The sequence below is a fragment of the Plasmopara halstedii genome (assembly GCF_900000015.1).
Source record: "Plasmopara halstedii genome assembly, contig: Scaffold_650, whole genome shotgun sequence".
Classification (NCBI taxonomy): domain Eukaryota; phylum Oomycota; class Peronosporomycetes; order Peronosporales; family Peronosporaceae; genus Plasmopara; species Plasmopara halstedii.
The window spans coordinates 1,740,061-1,758,901 of record NW_020187567.1 but is presented as its reverse complement, the minus strand read 5'-3'; the positions used below and the strand labels follow the sequence as shown (position 1 = coordinate 1,758,901).

Genomic DNA, 18,841 nt, shown 5'->3' with positions numbered 1-18,841 from the left:
GCTTGGCGCGTCGTCGGAGTCACTTGGGCTCATAACCTATTGAGAAGATGAAGTGAGCGGTAGAAGGCAAGTTTGGAAGTAAATGTATTTAAGGTCCTTAGTTTGCTATTCCGAGCTACCTCTAAGCCTTTCCTATGACGTCATCGTGGGCGCAATCATGTCGCGTCATCGTGTGCGTAATCATGTCGCGTCATCGTGTGCGCAATCACGTCGTCCTATGGTCCGGAGATCCGATCGCGCAACGTGTGCTGATAGCTGTTCTTCTAACACACGAATAGTGAAGATCGACAGACCAGTTGTTTGCGGGTGGCCAGCTGTGGACATATTCATGTTGATGCTTAGCCCCTAAAAAAGCTTTGCCAAAATTTTGCTGTAAAGCGCAAATCTCGATACGACACAATGAAGCCCAGCAAGCAATAGGGGAAAAATACTTTGCCAAGGAGCAGCTTTGCTGTGCTTTCTCCAGTAAAGGTGTCGCTGGCAGCGGTGAGATGAGTCTACAATGATTAATAATCTGATTTGGAGGAAGTATTTTCTCCAAATCAATGCCAATATCACGACCGACTTGTAAAATGCCATAAATGACCTTACAAATAAACGGCCAACATTCTTTCAGAACCGGAATTCTGGCCAAAAGCGCCATCGCATGCGGCGAAAATTCGTTCTGTTGATATAATATGCCTGTGCGTATATACATGCTTTTGACTTGCACATGTTGAGCCACCGGAACACAGCGTTTTTTTCACATGTCGTCCATCTTTCGAGAATGGGAGTATCATGTTCCTCTTACGGAAAATTTGTGGAGTTGGTGGCGAAGTTGCCAAATCTAACACATCACAAATGATCAAAGAAAGTTGAAGTCCTGAGTACGTACAATTGCGAGTAGTCGAGGAAGAATCCTCACGAATTTATGCTGAAAACCGGCAAGGCTGATGTCAATCAGAAGCGAGGTGTGAAAGAACAGGCGTTTCAAGCTTATAAACCGCTTCAAGGGGCGTCACGGCAGACGTGCTCGTCGAAATTGCTGCGGAGGCCCAGAACTCGGTTGAGAAGATATGAAATGTTTTTATGAATGCAAACAAACAGGCACAAGAAGAGCGAAGAAAGAAGTTATGATATTCGTTTACGCTGTAGCAACAAGAAAAAGATAGACAAGACAGTATCGCTTCTAGACAGTAATGCCTGCTCGTGTTTGCTAACAAATTCCACTTTATTATATGTTGCCATAAAGACTGCGAATTTGGCAGACCACGTCTCTCAATGGCAACTTCACTTAGAAAGTTTACATGGCGGTTCCAAAAAGCATGCAAGTACGATGTACAAGCTAATCAACAGCATCTACGGATATGATCAAGCCGGTACCAAATGATGATATCTGTATGAAGAGATTGGTTTAAGTGAATATCACGAGATTCGTGCCCGTTCGTACGTCGTTGTGACTGTTGTGAACAGACTCATGGTGGAGTTGGAATCGCAATATACCGCGAGTTCATTTAAAAAAGCTCCCAGTATGATACTGAAAGGAAGAGCCTCACATCGACAGACGCATTTTACCAAACATATGCAGGAAGGTTTAGTCAAGAAGTGTGATGTGCGCAATCTCAAGATTCTTGGATAGAACTTAACTTCCGACAAAACCCCACAATAGATTAGAACCAAGTCAAAATGTTGAGAGCTCATTACGTCGCTGTTGCATGCCGCAAACGCGTTTCGCTTTGTATATTCTCCCTCGTTTTCTTGACTATCCGCATGAAGTGCATCAGCAAGCGACAACATGTGTGCCACGTGACATTACCATTGCCCCCAGAATGAATTCTGGAGGCTATTGCAGTTGCAAACCAGTGCGGCAATAAGTTTACGCGTTGATCGACCTCGGATGTGCTATAGTTGCTAGTCGCTGGACCGATTGTGTTTAAAAGCAAGCGTCAAGCAGCAGAGAACATGTATTTTTAGTTCGTGATCTAGTGTGACTTCCGCTTATCGAAATGGGTTTAATGGTGGGGAGCCCGACCGTAATTTATCTTTACAATAGGATCGGCTATCAGCATTACCATTGATAATTGCGAGCAGTTTTTGTCCGCGATCACGCCAAAGCCAAGGATATTGAAGATCAGTCGGGCGATATTAAAGCCACGACCGCTGACTTCGTATGGCACGTGGAAGTTAGGAGCATGTAATTTAGCAGCAGTGTTGAGCTCTTTTATCACAGTGTCACAGATGCACACACGTTGACTTGCGTGTTAATCTAGAAGGACATATTAATTAAGCAGTTTAACCTGAATGTCAATCTCAACATTTTTTTTTGCACAATAAGTTTACTTTACTGTATAGTTAAATATTTTGTGTCAACATAATTAAAATTATCTTTGGCAGGATTTTAGAGCGGATAAGTTGTTATCAGGAAAATATGTTGAGCAACATGTAGAAGTGAAATGAGCTATTTGAATGCTAAACAAACACACCAAGATTGATATTGTTCAGAGCACGGGCAATATTCTTTTCAGCTGAAAAAGCTTCTAACCGATAGCCGTTCAGAAATGACCTCAAAGCTGACTTTGACACTGCGACAAAACTCGCAAACAGTGGCTGAATGACATGCTAAAAATACTGTACGACCAGTTGCCCAGACCATTGCGAGTTGAGTCTATGCATTGACGCATTTTGCAGCTGTTTGGAGAAATCTATAACGTGTATGATTCTTCAACTATTATGAATGTTAGTAACTTTTTAATTTACATTTTTTTGACAGCGACATTAAATTTTGCTAAGATAGTATCTAACGCGGGCTCTACAAACTTTCGTGGTCATGTGCCCAAATTTGCACTAATCGCTCCAATATTCTTAAAATGGCGCTGCGGCGATTTCAAAGATCCTTGAGAGCTTAGACGCCGGTATAAGAACTTGGCCGCTCACGATAATTATCGATCAGCTTACCGTAAGTGCTGGTAGTCCGTAAAAAAAGTAGGTTGTACAGAGATCATTGAAAAATTGAGACCGAATGATATCCATATCTTTTTAATATCAGGCGATCACCTCGATTTTAGGTATTCACCCGTACGATCATCCATTGTAATCGAGCTGAGCGGATATGCACGATCCTCGTTACTTTTTCCTCGAATTGCTTCTCCAAATCTGGACAGCATAAATCAAGCAGACAAAAGCTGCTTCTTACCTTTATAAGATAGCACATTTTCTCTATTTCGTCAAATGGCGACGCTATTATACGACCTGGGAGCGCGCAGTGCTACATGCCAGAAAATTAGATGTCCATATAGGATTTGAACAAAGAAGAACGGTTCACTCTCAGTCCGTTCTCTTTGGCCGGTGAAGGCACTATATCAGCATCCGCTTCAATTTCTTCGTCCAGCGGTCACGACTTAAGAAATGCCTGATTCATGATCTGAAATCTGGCCAGTGAAACCTTCTTGCTGTCCAGAACGTATATTTGTGTCAAGACAAACGACTGCCATCTAAAAAAAGGAAGGCGCAGCTGACTCCACCTTTTCTTCTTCAGCCCTGCAAAACCATCATTCACAGTGAATCGTGAAAAATGCTGAACTCGTATATTTGACGCTGGCGTATTTTTTTACCCTCTTTATGAGACAGTGCTACATTCGATTACGCGGCCTCTTAGAAATGATCGGTGAAGCTCAGGGGCTGTGGGGCGTGTACGCTTTATTTGCTTAATTTGAAGAATATTTTCTCTAGATTACTACCAATTAAAGTATAAAAACTTTTTCGTATGGCGATATAGCAAAATAACATTGCAACGTAAGACAGATTCGACTTACGCGTTTAGAGTCAAAATTGGTGGTCGTAATGTAATCATTTCACTCTCGTAAAGCTCATAATATTTGATATATACACTTGTAGATATAGCTGATATATCTGGCAGATGTGTTGAAGTTCAAGTATACATGGGGGTAAACGATGGTAATCTTATGAGTATCCGAGTCAACAATATCTGCAAAACAGAAGTGTTTATCTGAATCCTAAACATATATTTGTAATGGTAGATAATCTTATAGCGACTTACGATGCACCTTAGAGGATACAATAGCTACTTTATACTTTTACTATCTTGGGTACCAACACCTCATAATCCACATATTAAGCTCAAGATTACCAACCGCTACAAGTTTGTTCGCGCAGCCACTTGGTGATCGCTCCACCCGAGCAAAATGTAGCGTTTCTAGCATATGATGTCTAAAAGCATTAACGAGGGCCATGTAGTCTTTGCGAACTCGTCTGAAAACAGTCTTTTCAAAAATTTATCGTACCAAAGTGGTAAATATTGCATACAAGTGAGTCACATTTTTTTAAGAATGACAGAAAAATTAAATTGGGCGAAGTGCGGAGTACTTTGATCAGAAAAGGGTCTATCACATAGAAAGGCAATGCATATTGTTTACCAGTATAATTGATCGGAAGCTCTTGGTGTGATTTCTCATCGGCTCTTTTCGTAACATGTCAGATTTTTACGCCTGGAATTTCCGACTTACAGTAGGATTCTTATGTGTAATTTTTTATATTCTTCTTTTTTGATTCCGGTAAAAAAAAAGAGCATATCAGAGAGTCAGCTTACTAGCTTGAGAAAAATTTAGGCTAGGCGATGCGAATTGTAAGGAATATGCGGAAGCTTTTCATTCCTCGACGAAGGAAATAAGGTTAAAAACGCTACATCTTAGAGCTTCGTCATTATTAGCTCTTGGCTGAATAATTTTTATAGATTACGTCCGATCGCGTTTCTCGAATTCGACAGAAGAGCTGATCAAGTTATTCATGTAGAAGTGACCACAGATTATGATATCGAGACTACTATAATGATGAATAGTCTTGAACCATGCCATGCATTCTCTGCGTCATCAACTTGTCTTGTAGAATTGCTATCTGACTACGGAACTTTACGTGAATTTCTATTGATGATTCGGTCTTATTGAACGCTTCGACAGCTACAACGACAACTTGTCAATAGATAGCATTGTGCGTCCGCTTGAGATTGCTCGATATTGCAAGAAGACCCCATCCTGGGAGAGGAATCGAGGAGAATTAGTAAAAGCGGTTTAAAAGCTCATCTCAATTTCGCATTAATTTTGGCGCAGTATAACTTTCTACCTTTGTCTTCCTCTCATTTATTATGTTATTGTTACTTATTTGCATGTAATGTTTGTACCGGTACATTAACACAGGCAATCACCAAGTTTTACCGCGGCAGGCAGTGCAAGATAAAAACCTTATCTGAAAGTCTGAGGTTTTTTGTGTTTCTCCCAGCCCCCGAAGTGGGCAGTCATTTGCGCCGGAGAAGACTATTTGGAGGCTGAGGTCCGAGTAGCACCCCAGAGCAACGCCTATCACCGCAAGCTTAACCTCCTTTTCGTGACGCATAATACTCAAACACAGCATTAGCGTATTTAGGTGGCGTGAAGTTACAGTTTTTATTTGCAGAAGCGTTCAGGCATCATGGAGTACGAGGTGTTGTGGGGTGACGGTCCTCTCGGCCTGACTCTTCGTCCCGATCTCGGAGAAGATATGCCACCAGTAGTAGGACGCATCACGCGCTTGGATTCTGCTGCTGCTTTGGCAAATGTAGCCGTAGGACATATGCTGGTAAGCATCAACGGTATGGACACTGCACGCCAGGGGTATGACCTCGTGGTCGAGACGCTGCAGAAGATTCCACGTCCGGCAACACTGCGCTTTCGCGTTCCTCGAGCTATGAACGGTACTCCAAGCGCATATCGTTCTCCTTCGCGTTCTTCGTCCCACCGTAGTCGTGGATCAACAGGCACCACGTGGTCTGACTCTGGTAAGTCTCCTTCGATTTCAAGCAGCTCGTCTACGCGTAGACGTGAACAGTACACTGTAGTATGGACTGAGGGTCCTCTTGGTATGATTCTCCGCCCTGATGATGACGATTGCCACGTGCCATGCATTCGAAAGATAACAGGGAAAGGCGCCGGCACTGGCATGGAACGAGCGACGGTGGGGGACATTTTAGTAGCTGTAAACGGTCAAGAGACAAAGTCACTAGGCTTTCGCAGTACGATCTCGCTGCTGAAGACTATTCGTAAACCGGCAGTGCTCAAGTTTAAGCGGATGGGTCGTCGCATTTCGCGCAATAAATCGACGCTTGATTCATCTGGAGGAAGTCGCAGTGTGAGTGGAGCTCCGAGTGATCTTGGATCTTATGATATTGTATGGCGTGAAGGTGACCTTGGTCTTAAGCTTAAGCCTGGACATCGCGATGTACCTGTGCTCAGTAAACTAACAGGAAAAGGTAGTGCAAGTGGACTTCAAAATGCTGAAGTTGGCGATGAGCTCGTGTCCGTTAATGGTACCGCTGTTGAAGGCGAAGCGTATCAAGTTACTTTGCGCATGCTTAAACACTCTCCAAAGCCGGCAGTGTTGCGTTTCCGTCCAGGTAGAAATCGCCGTGAGTCGATGATGTCGGTAGTTTCGGTATCGTCAGTACGTTCGAACCCAAGTACACAGCGTGAAGTTACAAAAGTTGCAAGTCGCCATCACGTGCCTATGTATGACCACGATGCTCTTCCTCTCGAGACTATACAGCAACCACTACTAGCTAGACGGACCGAGCGCGAGCACTCTGACCGCGATCGTGACCGTGATCGTGATCGTTCTGATCGTGATCGTGATCGTGACCGCGACCGTTCTGACCGTGATCGTGACCGCGATCGTTCTGACCGAGACCGCGACCGTGACCGATCTGATCGAGAGCGACAGAAGCGAAGAAAACGAATACCCTTAGATGTAGCCCGCGAATTAGTGGCGGCATCGCAAGGATCTGACTTGGATCATGCTATTTTCGCTGGCATCCCCATTACTGCAATTGAAGAAGGTTCGAAAGAGGCACATTTGTTAAGGGTTCAGGCCAAGCTTTGCATTGCAAATCAGGCCAAAATTGAGCGTCACACACCCGCTAAAGAGGCACTATCGCGTGCGGAGCAGGAAGCTAAAGTGCTTCAGGAAGCATTGGAAAAGGTAAAAAGCCAGGCAAAAAAGTATGAAGAGATATTGGAAGCACAGTCCCGTGAGCGTGTGTTGGCGCTGGCTGTACGGCACAAGCCTGAAGAAGTGGTCAAACGTCAAAACAATGTTATCAGTGAGCTGACTGGAGTGATTTCGGGATTCAAACGCGACTCGTACGCTGAAGTGAATGTTGTACCGCCTTTGGTTGAGGATGATGATCACGTGCAAAAGATTATGAATGATTTGCAAACTGTTATGAGCATCCCAGTAGTTGTCCCAACAGTAAAGTTTTGTGCCGAGTGCGGCACTACAGAAAATGAATCAAAACTAGATATGGACGAAGATGGCGAGCTATATTGCAAGGATTGCTGGGACAAGTTCTTAAATGTTTCTGGAGCTACCCCAACTGTAGAAAACAACGCTTCTGAAAGTCATTCCACTGTGCCCGAACCAACAGAGATAGAAGGAGATGCATCGCCTGCACACTCAGTGAGTTGCTTGACAGTTGATGACCGTGAGGAAGAAGAACAAAAGGCGCGCGTGGAAGCGGAGCGGAAGCTGATAGAGATAAAGGAGCTTCGTCGCTCTGGATCAATGATGCCTGAAAGGCCGAACAAGAGCAATTTAGATCGGTCACGACGCGAACGTCGTGGTCTTGAAGAGCTTGCGCAAGCGTTACTTGAAGAAGAAGAGCGCGCTCGCGCGGAGGGAAACCTTGGGTTGGCCAAGAAGCTAAGTGCGCAACGTGCGCGGACAATGGCTGAGACAGCTGGAGAGTGTTCACAATCAAGTACGGCTCCGTTTTCAGCTGTTAATACTTTGCCAGTAGACGATAAAGAGAAACTTGCAAACGGGCACGACGGCTTGGCAAGGTCAAACATGTCATCGCCTGTGGATGAAACGCATTTGGATTCGGACTTGTCCATACCTCCTCCTGTTCCAGTGTCAGTCTCGCCGGTTGCTTCCCCGGAACCATCTCCTGTTGCCGACCATCATAATGAGAATGCAGCGATTGTTGCAACGGCAGCAGTTGCAGCAGCTACGGTTACAATGAATACACCGACTTCACCAATTTTGACTGCAGAAGCAACAGCATCGTCGTCGGGTGGCAACGATTACGCGGACGTTAATTCGGACGAGGAAGCGGAAGATCAAATGCATATGAATGATGAAGAGGACGTGCTGCGTGAGGTGGAGGAGAAAAACTTTGCGCTAGCTCGGCAATTAGACGAGGCTCATAGCGTAATTGAACGTGCGCGAATGTCTATTAGCATGTGTGGGGAAGATGACGAAGACGAGGTTGGCGACGGCCTTAGCGAAGAGCAAATTAGTTTATTTAAGAAACTAACGAATCAGGCGGAGGAGCGTATGTCTATGGTTGACCGCCTGCACCCGCAGGACGACTCAGACTCGGATTCCGATTCGGACTCTAATGAGGAAGAAGAGGAGGAAGAGGAAGACGAAGGCGTGTGGATCTAATCCCGTTAAATAGTAGCAGCAGCAGTGGAACATCGGACTGATGAGTTGGCAAATTGGTAACCTGTACAAACAAGTGAGCAAGCCGTCACTCCTTGAATTAGATTTTTGTGGCTTATCGCTGCTGTCTTGAAAACAGTAGCGGCTGGACAAGGGTATTCGTATCGCACTTTTGCCCGTTGTGGTGTCTATGCCTAGTATGTGAGTAGCGATAGCCTTATCCACTCTTCCGTGTTCGCAACATAAGCAAACATTCTCGTGTTGTCTTGCATCGATGTACAGTTAGTTGTAGGTATCTTATGTCACCTGCGATTGGTTGATACTTGTCTAATAATCATAAGTGTCTCCTTTTGACAAGATGACCGCCCCTGTTGATGACGTCGCTGCGCCACCAGCACAACAAAGCATAATGGACCGCGTGTGGCCGATGCTGCGCATGTTTTTTATCTATTACGCTGTCACGTCTGCAATCAGCATATTCGTGCCACAGCCGCAAAGCCATCCTCAATCTACAGTCCTGGACGCTACGAATGCGGCTAACTCAAATAGTGCCCCCTCAAAACAGCAACATTTTCACAACTCCTTTCGTCTTGGTGCTCCAATCAACCTCAGAGTGTATGTTACGCCGGAAAAAAGCTTCACTTTTGCTGACTCTGCGGACGCTATTGCCGTCGAGAGAGAACAGGAATCGCTACGCTGGTTTGAAAATGCACTTAAATATGACAGCACACCCAATCCCGAGCGTGAAGATGGTGTGTGGATCCGCAAATTAAACGTGTCTGTTGACGATTACCTCCTTTCCAATGGATCGCTTTACGCGCACGTGTTCTTAACCAAAGATGGTTGCTCACCTAACCCAACGGACGGAGCGTACGATGCCATGGGATTTATCCATCGCTCGGTGGCGCTAACTGTCTTTCGTCCACCGCCTAAGATTACGAAGAAACGCAATTTGCTTGAGATGCTCTCTGCTGAACAGAAGCAAGAAGGAATTGATGACGATGCATTACAAATTGCTGACGTTGACTCAGATGTGTATATCTCGATGTGGAAGCCTTCGTTTTCTATCAACGTGGTGCTGGACCACACAACTTATTCAACTAAACAACCACCACCACCTTTTGTGTCTACTGAAATGAAGCTGGACAAGACGGCAGGGCTGTATTCCCCTGTCCTCTTTATTAATGAGTTCTGGCTGCTCGAGGAGCATCTGATCCCTATCAATGACACGCTTACAACCTTGCCACTTGAACTCTCATTCTATCCGCTGCCATTGTACAAGTTTGTATTGTACACACAGATGGAACAAAGTTTTCGCAATCAAGAGCTATCAGGTGCGTCCTCAAGGCGTGACACAGACAACATGAAGAGCATGTTTATTGAAACGAATCCATACCTACTAGCGGTGACATTGCTAGTTTCATTGCTGCATTCGCTCTTTGATTTCTTGGCATTTAAAAACGATGTGAGCTTTTGGAAAAATCAAAAGTCATTTGCAGGCTTGTCATTACGTACCATCGTGCTCAACACTTTCTTCCAGCTTGTGATTTTCTTATATCTCATGGATAATGACACATCGTGGCTGATCCTGATCCAGTCAGGCATCGGACTGATCATCGAAATGTGGAAAATAAAAAAAGCGGTTGTTTTCTCTCGTGATGCCAACAACAAACTCATTGTATCTGGTGCAGTGAGTTACGAAAAGTCATCAACAGCGGAGCATGATCGTGTTGCCGTGGCTCACTTATCGTACGTTTTGTATCCATTGATTATCGGTCAGGCTGCATACACACTCGCATATGGAGTGCACAAAAGCTGGTACTCATGGGTTATCTCTAGCCTAACGAGCTTTGTGTATGCGTTCGGCTTTATCATGATGACACCGCAGTTGTACATAAACTACAAGCTTAAGTCTGTGGCACATTTGCCGTGGCGTGCGATGGTCTACAAGTCGCTGAACACATTTATTGATGACCTCTTTGCATTTGTGATTAAGATGCCTTGGATGCACCGCTTAAGCTGTTTTCGTGATGATCTCATCTTCTTCATATACCTGTACCAGCGTTGGAAGTACCCGGTGGATGCTAGGCGCACAAATGAGTTTGGTCAGGGTCCGACTGAGAGCGCACAATCGTCAAATGTCATCAAAAGCGCTGTGGTATCAACCAATGACAAACCAAACCTAGATCTTAAGGAATTAGCTGCTGCAGTTGACGCAACAGAAGAAATTTTGCCCTCGCCATCTTCTTTGCCGTCGACAGAGTACATAATGACAAAGCGTCTGAACACTCTTGAGAAAGAAGTGCCTAGGATGGAGAAATAAAGTGTAGGTGCAGTAGTACAATTGATAGAACGATCGATGCCGTGTGGTTGAAGTATCATGCTGTCAGAAAGAATAGTATTGTCATAGGCATTTATGTTGTTGCTGTTGTACTGTTTTTTGGTTACTTTCTCGTATCCCGGAAACAGCGCATTGGATTGTTAAAGCAGGAGTTTCTTCAGCAAGAGACGCTTGAAACGCTGTTGTTGTGAGAGCGCCGTAATAATGGATTTCTCGTCAGGGTTTGCCTCAGAGCAGCTGTTAGATGATGATGCTGACATTGATATCTCACGACTTGCGGTTGAAGACCGTGAAGCCATCATGGCGCGTGTGACACCCGATGACAGCACTCCACCCGATGCATTTGCTCTAGCACAAAATGACATTCGCCGTGAGGTACCACAACACTTACGTAACGAGCTGTTCAGTTAATCACTAACAAACATTTGTAACTAGATGATCGATCGAGGCATTCAACCAAAGGGATTTTATAATGACGACGCAGCACGACTGCAAGAAGAATATAATCGAGAACATGCGATGGAGAAAGATTTTCGTGTACAACAAAAGATTCAACTCGCTGCCAAAGTTTATCTGCGCGAAACCGTTCATCAACGCAGACTTGAGCGCGAAAAAGAATTGCGAGAAGAAGTTGAAGAAATCGCGAAAAACCCACAGCTCGAGATTTGGATTAGTCTAGCCAAAGCTGACGAAACTCCAAAGCATGCTGATATACGTGTGACTAGTATTGGAGCTCGAGCACTTTGCAAGACGCTGGCATTTTCACACTCGCTACGGTCTTTAAATCTCAACCGAAATGCACTTGACGACACAACGAGCAAATGGTTAGCGTTGCTTCTAAATCGCAACACGTCGCTTCGTCGTTTAGAGCTCGAAAGCAATTGCCTTGGTCCGCTAGCAGCAAAACATCTGGCCGAAGCTTTGTGTACCAACGATTGCCTCGAGTATTTAAACCTGGAAAGCAATCCCTTGACAGACGAGGAAAGAGATTTTACTGGCGTGGTGGCGCTAAGCAATATGCTTGGCAAGAACAATTCTTTGCGTACGTTGAATTTATGGCGAACACGACTGGGAGGAGAAGGTGGCAAGCAATTAGCACTAGCAATTGCTCGCAACACTGCAATGGTGTGTTTAGATGTGGGAAACAACCGTATTGCCACGTCCGATGCTGTCTTAATCGAGATACAATTAAAGAAGAATCGAGCGCTATTCGAAAAGCAACAATCGCAGCAGCTAAAAGTTCGTGAGGTCCAGCGGAAAGCAGCAGCTAAGGAGCTTCAGCGGCAAGAAAAAGCGGTGAAAAGACAGGAGGATGTAAGGTTGAGATACTTAATGTTTGGTGAGGCACCCCCTAATGTTTGTGTACTAAGGAAACATGGATGGAAAAGCGTAAGCTGGAGCGTGAGAATGATCGTGCACTACTTGAAGAACAACGGCAACGATACCTTAAAATGGAGGAAGATCGACTGCGGCAAGTTGCAGCTCGAAAAGCTGCCGAGTTTGCGGCTAAAATCGAGATGGAAAAGAAGAAAAAGAAGAAAAAGGGTGGGGGTAAGAAGAAGAAATAGCAAATGATATGTAGACACTTGCCGCTCCAGTCATCACTTCTTCAATATCCAGCTTTTTAACGTAATGTCAAAGCGTCTTTTCACTTTTCAGAATACCAGCATATTGCTTGCGTCAATATCCTACTAGCACCACACAAATGATGTTGTTTGTCATGATCTAAGTATCTGAACAGCAAATTGAATCGATATACCAGAGGGACAACTATTCTACAAAGTTTGCTTGTCGTCGCAATCAAAAGAACGAAAAAGCTTCAATTTGCTTCTAATATTTTTCATCTAAATGTCGCGTCCTCCATCTTGACTCAGTTTATACATCACCTCTTTTCATTATTCCAAAAACTGTTTTTAAATTATTTTCATGCTGACGATACTTCGGCTTGTTGATTGCGCTCTTGCTAATGATGCCACCTTAGTACAGATGTTCAAACTCACTCGTCTCATCTGTAATGCCCAGCATGAGCTCATCCTCTACTTGTTCAATAATGTTATCTATCGCACTTATCCCCGGAAAAGTTACATTTTGAAAACTAGACCCACTTTCACTCGATGCATTATCTCCCTTGAGTCGTCGAAGTCTTTCCACTAAATCATCTTCTCTCGGTGCGGGCCCAATTTCTCGATTGTTTAAAAGTGCTAACCGAGCTGTTAGATCGATCGGTGGAACCTGAGCTTTCTGTTGTGCAGAAAATCGACGAAGCTCATCTAATCGAGCAGTGATTAACTTAAATGACTCCACATTCGTCTGTGTTGTCACCGAAGGGGCAACAGCATTACAAGCATTCAGCTTTTCATTCACAACATTCTTGTTCTTCACAAATTTTTTGATTATTGTTTGCTGCAGATCTGCTCTTCTGGCTTTCAGCAATTCCCGCGATCTGTCATCAGTTAGAAGTTCAGCCTTTTCGAATCCCCTCTCAGCTTCCATATATAATTTTATCGCCTCATCTTCATCAGTGCTTTGTTGCGCTTCCTCAAGAGTAGCAAAGGCGTCATCAAGTAGCGTTCTTTTGTTGATGACTGATATGCCTCCTCTCAAAGCGGAAAGCAGTCGCTGGCGCGTGTGCTCCATATCGACAAAAACCTCAACGATTTGGGTTTTTGTTGCAGTTTGGTACAATTGAGTAAGCCTGACATCATCAAACGACCGCACCGTAAGCCTAAGGAGCTTTTTGGTCTCCTTGAGGTCTCCTGTTCGCTTTGCAGCATCCTCTGGCATCGAATCGAGAACCAGATACTTGATATGACCCAATACCAGCACGACTTGAGGCTGCACCCAGAACGAAAACATTTCATAGTAGACAGAAGCAGATACTTGGCTAAAGCGAGGTGAGTATAAGGTAGTCTTGGGCTCCAGTAGCAGCCACGCGATGGTCTGGAAGACCATGCTTAATATGTGTAGTTTTTTGCGAATTTTTTTAAAGAAATCACATAAACTTAAACGTAAAATAGTCTGATCTGGTGAGATTGTGAATATTCATAAGTACAGATATTTTGAATATCTCTATTTATGAGAACGTCTATATTTGGTATTAGTCAGGACTCTCGTATCCGAGGCTGACGAACCCAGCTTCTGTGCGTTTGTTTACTTGGACTCTAAGAGCCAAAGCAAAATTTGCGCAACGTGCGCGGCAACACCGTTGCATGTCATCAATCCTACGACCGAGTCGTGTAAAGACTGTATGCGAAGATCGAACATGAAATGCATAAATACCTGTCGCCACGAGCTGAGGAAACATTTTGTCTATTGTCAATCACGATGGGAACAGGAATTTGGCGGTCAACGGGCCAGAAGCGGGCCAGCTTTGAGAATGGAGCGACTCAACCGGGCGCCGGTAGAGGAACAGGAGAATCCCACCGTCGGAACGCTGATATTTAGTGTTTAAGCTTTTGAAAGCCGGGACAAGGAACATCTTATTTCGAGTGAGGACGCGAGATGACCATAAACTCGTCCTTATCCCAAACGGAGCCACGGCACGTTTCGCTTGCGACCTCTAAGCTAGGTGGTCACGCGGGAGAAAGAATACTGAAGCTCAAAATATTTCCGTGAAGTGGGCGTTTAATCACCGCAAAGGCCTTTAATCCTCTCCCAGAGGTAGCCTCAAAGACGTTGGGCTGCTAACCGAAAATAATCGGGCACCCCAGAGTAGGGCGGCTAATTGAGAAGAATTGGACTCTTTTGAAACAAATGAAAGTGATGGTCAATGAGTAGCCTTCGAAGAAGCAACTTCTTACAAAAGAGCTGACGTTCACATTCTAGGGTTGTAAATATCACCATTGGGTGCTGTGAAGCCGTGATAAGCCCTTGTAGATTACGGATGTCGTACAACTACGTACGACACGGGACAATTGAAAACAGCTTTCAGTAAGCGGGTGCATCGAAGATGCCAGATATGGATACAATGTTCGTGCGTCTTGTTACGGGGACACCGAAAATAGTGTCGGGGATTCTGTTGAATACGGATATGACGTTTAACTGTCCAACGTTGTACCAAGATTCGAGAAATGATCTCATTCTAGGCATGGAGCGGCTGGAACGCCACGAGACATGGAGTCGACTGAAAGTCGATAAATTAGGTGCGACGCGCTTCTCTCCTAGAAAAGCTGGTACAATACTTTAGCAAGACTGGTGCAAGCATGAAAGTGCAATGCCTCCCGTTTAAAAACCTCCACACTGTTGAACAGTGAAACTCCGCGGGTAGGGAACAAATACGGTTATTCTCTCGATTTTGGAGCGACCGATAGTCCTAGGAGCCGTAAATATTTCCTTGCTATCACCGGTAGAAGATCTAAGTGAGCTGAATGAATCATCTCTCGGGGATGTATGATAGATGCCAAAATGAAACGGTTGAAACTATAGGATGAGTTGAACTCGTCATACGTCATTGATGAATCTGTCATTGAAGACATTCAAAGAGCACTGAGGTGAGAGATGGAATAGCTATCAACATACATTTCCGGTATCATTTCTATCGTGAAGGGACATCCTGATGTAGTGGTAAGAGTTTCTATCCGGCGTGTCACCTCTTTAAGGGAAGTGCGTCATGGAAGTGACTAGACTCTGTAATCAATTTTTCGTCACACGGCAATCGTTCCTACCAATAAAATCGCGTGATGTCATTAACGCTTTCATTCATGCAAGCATGGATCAGGTTTAGGGAAAGAGAGTTAAACTCATCACTCAGGGTTTACTTTCTTTGTCAGGTAGGATGACGGCTAGTGGCAAACTAATCATGATTGTATTAAGCTACAAACTGCGACGATTTTGGAGGAAACGCCGAGTTCAAAAATAGACGTATTGCAGGATAGTTTGATCGGTTGCACTTTATTCAGCTTCCTCGACCTAGAAGATGATTGTTATCAACTGCTGACGAAAGCCAGCGATGTCCCTTTCATTGTGGTGAGTACTCCGCGCGGGATAGCTTGTCATGCCTTGGCTGTGGATTGCACCAGCGACGTTCAATCTTTGACATAGCTTCTCAAGCAGCAACGTGATTGCACAAAACTAATTTCATTAAAAACAGAACCTGCGGGCAAATCTTGCGAAGATAATGGCCATTGTAGTTTGGGCAGTGCCCTTCTCTCTGATGAGTTTGAAGTAGCGGCTCTCCCCTGGTCAAGTGCTTGCACAAGTACAATGCAAACTATGCCGACATGACAGGACCTCCAATCTCCTTTAAAAATTGTTATGTGCTCAAAAGTATGTCCTTCATATTGCCTCATGCGTACCCCATTTCTAACAAATCCAGTTGAAGATCTATGACGTTACAGCCGTTGCAGTAGGGTACACATTACTTAAACCAGCGCCAATTTACATGATCACACGCGTGATTGTATATGTATATCGCCAGCTGGAAGCGGTAAACATGAACTAATCCGTTCGCTACCTCCAATGATGTATGCCTCCGTCAAGTTATGCTTGCACCTGCTTGGCTTCTTGCCGTTTGTGATTTACTTCGTTACACAGAGCGAAGTCATCAGCACATCTTCACATATAAAAATCAAGACAAATATCTTTTTTGCCGAATATTCCATCTGTGCGGTTTGAGCTGACGTGTTGACATAACAGCTTTCGCGTCACTTCGATGTTGAAGTGTCGCATGTCGAAATGATGACGATGTCGATCAATAAGGCAGTACGATCAGCAGATGGGTCAGTTGTGACATTTGTGACACTGCTAAAAGCTTTGAAAAAGCAACGAATTTGTTAATTTTGATGCCAATAATCGAAGCGTGCGGTCGCACGCCTGCACCACCGTGCCTCATATCGTGGCTTGCTTCGTTTTATCACTGATCCACGTGCCACTCAGTGTGCAGTGAAGTCTTATGACGAGAACAATAATACAAGAGCAAATAGTTTCCTTTCGGGTAGCCATCTTAACAGAGCAAAAACATACTGCTCAGTCAGCGCTATGTATTGTTGGATCAGCATGTATAGGCGGATAGGTGCATATGTACGCGCGAGCATGGTGTAGGAGAGGGTTGCCGTCAATTAATTTGCTTACGCTAGTATCGCAGTAGATGCCGTTACAGGTTCTACCTGTATTACATAAATGGTTGTGTTAGCTCCCGGCTATTTTTGACCCCGCCGCCAATTGGACTTGGTCCCAGTGGGGACTGTCGATCGAAATTGACTAGCTGATATCAGCCCGGCTACACTTCATAGCGTGACCAGCAACTTTATCTCGATAAGATTATGCATCATGCGCAGGGTGCACAACGCTATGACAGACAGCAAAGGCAAACAAAGAAAACACCCCGACTCCAGAGGTACAAAATACACACGAATATGCTGCAGGGAGAAGTGTTTGGTTTAATGTGGCAAATTTGCTTCCACATAGTGGACAGGACCAAGTTGCGACCGCGTTACATTGGACCGCTCATGGTCGTGGCGACAAAGAAACAGAGTCTAACTCTAAATTTCCCAAGATGTTTCGAACACCTTCGGTATTCTATTTAGGCTGACTGAAGCCATGATAAAATTCCATTTTCTTAAAGGTACGTAGGACGTGAAGAGCTTTGTTGCAGAGGAAGCAACGTCTCCCATCCTTGATAGCTGAACTACCTTCTGCTTTATATTAGCGATGCGGTTACGAACCACTGGAGGTGCCTCAAGACAGACAGTGCAATAATTTTTTTGAATTAAAACGTAAACCTGGCTCGTCTCAGCCTCGGACACGCGCAGTGATTTTTAAAGTGCATCAACGTGTCGCATTAACTGGAAGAGCCACGATAACCTGATACAGTAGTGTCGGCCACCGTCCTTTTCCCTTGTCTTCTTTTAGAATATAAGCTCTTACACTGCCCGATGAGAAAAGGGCGGTCTACTTAATGCAAAATGCGCGATGGGCCGGCGGGTTTACCAGATTGTCATCAGCTGCTTGTGAAATAGAGGAGATACCGTTAATTTGGAAGCTTCTTGAATTTGTGGCTCCACTCCTACAAGATTGCCTCGATTCCGAGGCAAATGTCGAGCTGATGCAACTTCGACCTTAATATTCCTTACCAAAAAAGGGTAGTCAGTCGCAGCGGGTTTGATACTGGTGGGAGGCGACCGACCTTGCAGCAAAAAGTTGACCGTTAGCTGTTAAAGCTGTCTCACGGATCGTTACAGCAGAACTTGAGGTGATGATTTTTTGACACCTCGACATCCGCTTCGTGCTTTAAATTTGCAAAGTCAAGCATAAGACGACACTCTAAGCGTTTGATTAGTTAATGCTTGATTGGCAAGCCATGATGCGAGTGAAACGCCAAAATTATGCGGTAAGTCATTCATAAATACTAGCGGCAATTAACAAAAGATTCTGGTACTTAACGATACATCACTCTTGGAGGGCACGGGTTTCTTCGACCTATACTGCTCAATGCATAGACAGTTCTACTGAGAAGTTTTGACCTGTGGATTTACAAAGACTTTTGAAACAAATGTTTTGGCCTTAATAATTGCGAAAGGCACATATGCAAAGGTGTTACGGGGTTACACGTACCCTTGTATAGAAAAGTGGATAACAAAAGATGATATGACGGCCCAAAGTTGTGGATTACACAATGGTTTGGCTACACCGCAACAAGAAGCCACTACGTGGCGGGACTGCCAGTAGTTATGTATATTGATTAGGCCTTACTATTTAATAAGAAAAACGTTTTAGATAAAGGCGGCTCTGCCCCAAATAAAACAGATTAATACAGTTTTAATTTTGAACGGAAAAACAACTTTGCCTTGGTTAAGCTTTGACAGTACTCTTAAAGTTAGCGGATTGCGATCCGCTACACTTGTAGTGGTTCTGGTATACAATGTTAGGTCAGTGACTTTAGTAACTTCCTTTGAGCAAAAAGCAACGGCAGCCCCGCTACTGAGTCGTTACGACTGATTCTCTGTGAGGTTGGAGCAAATCTTCTATTTGCCCGTGGGCATGCAGAACGGGGTTAATCATAAGATGCCCCTGCTTGGTCCTGAGGTCGTGGAACAC

The 18,841-nt window shown here is 44.5% G+C and overlaps 3 protein-coding genes across 3 annotated transcripts; 2 read left to right on the top strand and 1 right to left on the bottom strand.

The window, feature by feature from the left end:
* Positions 1-5,460: 5,460 nt before the first annotated feature.
* On the top strand, positions 5,461-10,789 carry PHALS_12984 (Transmembrane protein; the record flags this gene model as incomplete). Its single annotated transcript, XM_024728644.1, has 3 exons — positions 5,461-8,457; positions 8,749-8,754; positions 8,825-10,789. The coding sequence occupies 3 exons, from the start codon at positions 5,461-5,463 to the stop codon at positions 10,787-10,789; spliced, it is 4,968 nt and encodes a 1,655-aa protein (XP_024579101.1).
* Positions 10,790-11,011: 222 nt separating this feature from the next.
* Positions 11,012-12,375, top strand: PHALS_12983 (LRR-containing protein; the record flags this gene model as incomplete). The annotated part of the gene is made up of 3 exons (XM_024728643.1): positions 11,012-11,182; positions 11,243-12,121; positions 12,178-12,375. The coding sequence occupies 3 exons, from the start codon at positions 11,012-11,014 to the stop codon at positions 12,373-12,375; spliced, it is 1,248 nt and encodes a 415-aa protein (XP_024579100.1).
* Positions 12,376-12,462: 87 nt separating this feature from the next.
* Positions 12,463-13,759, bottom strand: PHALS_12982 (uncharacterized protein; the record flags this gene model as incomplete). The annotated part of the gene is made up of 3 exons (XM_024728642.1): positions 12,463-12,495; positions 12,567-12,582; positions 12,792-13,759. 3 exons carry the CDS (start codon positions 13,757-13,759, stop codon positions 12,463-12,465), a joined length of 1,017 nt encoding a protein of 338 aa, XP_024579099.1.
* Between the last annotated feature and the right edge of the window lie 5,082 nt (positions 13,760-18,841).